We start from the raw sequence: 4,422 nt of genomic DNA on the forward strand, positions 1-4,422 counted from the left end.
TATCGCATTGTCACATGCCTTGTAAAAATTCATAAAAATGTGACTGAGCAACTGTTTCTGCGCAGATTTTCCTTGCGCTTTGGACTTTGAACCCTGGTTAACAATAGCACGGCGAGTTCGTGCAGCGCTGTCAGAATACATGCAATGCGTGCATGTATTAGAAAACATAACGTTCTGCAGTTTATTTACTAATTGTTTAAGGCCATTTTGCGATTTCAATCATCATACAGTAACCAGCAACAATCACCCCTTCCTCTTCTCATCGAAGACATGCGATGCAGTCCTAAACAGTCTCTCGATGTCGGTGCTTGTAATGATTTTTGCGTCTTTCTCAGACAGTTTTAAATGCTTCCACACTGCTGACGTGTGTGCTGCATTATAAAGAGTGCGCGCCTCTCACTCTACGCTGGCTGCTATTTGATCGCGTCACTTCATTGTTCAGCACAATTTATTCGGTCTTTTCGCTTATCTTATTTTTGCTATTTTCAGCCAAATAATTTTGGTTGCCGAACATTCGGTGCATCCCTATTTTATTTTCCATATTTTTCTTTTAATATATGTTTGTAGTGGAGAGCCTGCAAAAGTGGAGGGACAGATGAGCTACATTATCGTAAAGAACTGTATAAGTCTCTATCAATTAAAATTTCACCCTACTTGGGATTAATTTGGATTTGACTTTAGGAAAAAGTGACAAGCGTAACACACAAACACTCTCTCGTCTTTGCCCAGGTCTCCCGTTGGCATCTTAGGTCACAACTATGTTCTGTCACTTTGTCCACTGCTGAACGATTCCATTAGCTTTGCTTCTCAAGCCGTAAATTGAGTAATCATCTCCGCATCAGAGAACAAGCATCTCCAATTGTCGCAATCAAGGACCACCATTTCAGCTTCCTGTACCATATGGCTGTCTCCAGTCCGTTGTACAATTAGTACACAATTAAAATTCAAATGCGCTAGCAGAGACGGTGCATCAGAGGGCATCTCTTTTAATAGGCAGTAATGAGAAGAACGGAGAATGCGTACAGAAAAAGAGTCATTAACTCACCCCGTTTAATTGCTTTGTACTTCTCCTCGTTCTCCAGGAAGTTGGGATCCAACTTGAAGACATCTGCAAAAGGAATATTGTTGATGTAAAGCAGACATTCGTTTGCAATTACACGTTTCGCAGCAATTAAGTCAGTGCCAACGAGATGTAATCAGAGGCAATTACCCATAAAGAAGAATTTGCTGTGTATTAGCCGTAAAACATAAAAAGAGCTTAATGTGATAATGGCTGTTCATGCTCCCCAAAGGGCCGCTTGTATGGATTTTCAATTAGCGCACTTTGTCTCAGAAGCCTCAGAAAAGATGCTTATCCACAAACATCAGTACAGACAGTAGCTAAATATGAGAACTGAGAGAGCAAAACCCTCAATTACACACCGGCAGAGCAAGGACCGCAGCCTCTGGTTTGAGAGCATGCGTTCCCTCGTGGGTGGCTTTAGAGAGAAGGAAGTCATCCATTATGATTGTATCAAGGTAATTAGCTGCTAAACATGAGAAATTGAAGCCTGGCAGGTTAGGTGAGAGAGGTACTGAATCGTACTCACTCAACACCTTCAGCAACAATGATGAAAACAGGAACGGTTTTAAACAAAACACTGTAAATTAGAAACTTAAAACATGTGTTTCATCATGACTGATACATTTATGAATTAAAACTACATTACCATTTGAAAGTTTGTGGTCAGTAGGATTTTCTTCGAAAGAAAATAATATTTTTGGTTCAAAAGGGATACATTAAATTGCTCAAAAGTGACAGTAAAGCCATCCAAAAAAATATATTTCAAGTAAATGCTGTTCTTTTGACCTTTCTAGTCATTAAAGAATCCTGAAAGAATGTATCACGGTCTCCACAAAAATATTAACAGCATAACTCTTTTAAATATTAATATGAAGAAATATTTCTGAGTTGCTGAAAAGTCAGCTGTCATGACAAGAGTAAATTACATTTTATACATTAAAATACAAAGCACTATTTACAATATAACTGTTTTTTTACTTTATTTCTGCTAAAAAAAAGGGCTTTGAGGTTGAGAAAGGCACATTACAAATAAAATGTATTATTATTATTATTATATTATAAATGCAGCCTTGGTGCAAGAGACCTATTTCAAAATAATGAAAAAATCTTACAGACCAAACTTTTGAATGGTAGTAACTGAATTTATATTCCTGACATCCTAAATCTATAGTTCAATGAAATCCTAAATCAGTAGTTTACTGGAATCTCAAATCAGTGGTTACTAAACACATCACATTTACAGATTATAGAACTTTCACTTAAGTGCTTTATTGAAATATCAAATTGAAAAGAAAAAAAGATAAAATCTGGCAAATAAGACTACATAAAATCTTAAAAAATATATATAAGTGGTTTATTAAATTCTCAGATCTGTACTTGCAGAGATCTCCAATCAATTTTTACTGAAATCTAAAATCAGTCATCTGCCCATGACAATTCCTTATATGGAGCAAGGTAAAAGGTTTAAAAACACTGAAATGGCATGTATAAGTGCAGCTGATCTTACTTAAGATGTCCTCTGTGTTGTAATCGTCCTCCAGAGGAAGCATGTGTGTGAACTGGTCCTCTTCCTCCACTAGGTCAAGCCCATCTGGGATAATAGGGTGGTCCTTAAACCCATCCTTCCTGATGGCAAACATCACCTCAATCATGTACTGTACACGCTTATCTATCTCTGATTCATGCAAGATGTTCCTCAGACGTTCAAAGATAGCTGAAAAATATGACAATGTAGACATAACACAAGATAAAATCATCCATTCAATAATTTTAATCCAAAAAATAAATAAATAAATAAATGAAATAGCAAGTAATGTACCATTGATGCCTCGGGGTGAGACCTCTGTCAGTTTGAGACCACACTCTTTTAGAAAGCTGATGGCGACTTCCACACTGTCATCAGTGGGTCTTTCCAACAGCAGAGTTAACATCTCTAGACACAGGACTTCATGAGCCTTGAGACAAAGAAATGCAATTACGCACTACACAAACTGTGGTTTATAGACAAAAATCTGTTAAAAGGACCAGAAAGACATACCACATTCTGGTTGATGAGATGAGCCACGAACTTGGATGCTGTAAGACATTGTTGCTGAAAAGATAGAAATAAAAATGAGAATACCATTTAAATTGGTGCTCCAGTTAGTACCCAGCTTCCTAAAGACTTACTTTATCATTCCTCCTGTAACCTTTCCGGAAATTGAGGATAAGTCTCTTGAGAATAAGTTCTCCGATCTGAGGAAACTTGGAGTTGATGATGGCCACCACAGCAGCGTACACATGGGTGAAGATGGGAGAGGCAGCCTGGGCCTGAAGTGTAGACCTGGCCAGAAGACCCCTGGAGAGAGACACGCCCGGACCAATAACAATTAGTCAAACATATGAGCTGTCTTACTGTTTCCTGCCTACACAGGGAGCATCCTAACTTTAATGAAACCTCATAAGTGACTGGTTTAGACATTTACATGGGTATCAACTCATGCATCATACAAATATCATTGGAGACTCAACTTCACAACTGATTTCAATGGAACTTGGTGTATACACTACCATACATTTGGGGTCAGTGCAATTTTGTTTTTGGAGAAGATCATTCTATTCAGCAAGAATCCATAAAATGCATTAAAACTGACAGTAAACATTTATAATGTTACAAAACATTCCATTTAAAAAATTGATGTTTTTTTTCTTCTATTCATTAAAGATTCCTGAAAAAATGTGTCATGGTTTCCACAAAAATATTTACATTTACATTTAGTCATTTAGCAGACGCTTTTATCCAAAGCGACTAACAAATGAGGACAATGGAAGCAATCAAAAACAACAAAAGAGCAATGATACGCAAGTGATATAACAAGTTTCAGTTAGCTTAATGTAGTACACGTAGCAAGGTTTTTTTAATTATATAAAAAGAAAAAGAAAACAGATAGAATAGAAAAGGAATAGAGCAAGCTAGTGTTAGAGGCCTTTTTGCTTTTGCTAATTGTATAATAAATAAAAAGAAAAGAAATAGATAGAATACAAAAAGAATAGAGAAGCTAGTGTTAGTTTTTTTTTTAAAGGGGTCATATGATGCGATTTAAATTTTTCGTTTCTCTGTGGAGTGTTAACAAGCTCTTAGTGCATAAAGAAGATCTGTAAAGTTGCAAAGACTAAAGTCAGGGCACATAAGTCTGAAATAATGAATTTAGGTAAAGGGGTACAGAGCCAGTGGTGGTTTTTGTAGGCAAACATCAATGCCTTGAATTTTATGCGAGCAGCTATTTGGTAGCCAGTGCAAATTGATAAACAGAGGTGTGACATAGGGTTGGGCAATGTCTACCAAATTGGCATCAGACGATGTCTACAGTGAAACATGA

The 4,422-nt window shown here is 36.9% G+C and overlaps 1 protein-coding gene across 1 annotated transcript in view; it reads right to left on the reverse strand.

Moving 5' to 3' along the window:
- LOC107699014 (pre-mRNA-splicing factor CWC22 homolog) overlaps nt 1-4,422 on the reverse strand; it is a 65,547-nt gene that overhangs the window by 27,783 nt on the left and 33,342 nt on the right. Inside the window, exons 8-12 of the mRNA XM_016500165.1 lie at nt 3,233-3,401; nt 3,102-3,155; nt 2,883-3,018; nt 2,571-2,777; nt 1,046-1,108 (exon numbers count right to left, since the gene is read on the reverse strand). Coding sequence (XP_016355651.1) covers nt 1,046-1,108; nt 2,571-2,777; nt 2,883-3,018; nt 3,102-3,155; nt 3,233-3,401 — 629 coding nt within the window. The remainder of the gene's footprint in view (nt 1-1,045; nt 1,109-2,570; nt 2,778-2,882; nt 3,019-3,101; nt 3,156-3,232; nt 3,402-4,422) is intronic.

Source organism: Sinocyclocheilus anshuiensis, unplaced genomic scaffold (assembly GCF_001515605.1).
Source record: "Sinocyclocheilus anshuiensis isolate Anshui unplaced genomic scaffold, SAMN03320099.WGS_v1.1 scaffold18, whole genome shotgun sequence".
In the NCBI taxonomy this organism is placed as follows: domain Eukaryota; kingdom Metazoa; phylum Chordata; class Actinopteri; order Cypriniformes; family Cyprinidae; genus Sinocyclocheilus; species Sinocyclocheilus anshuiensis.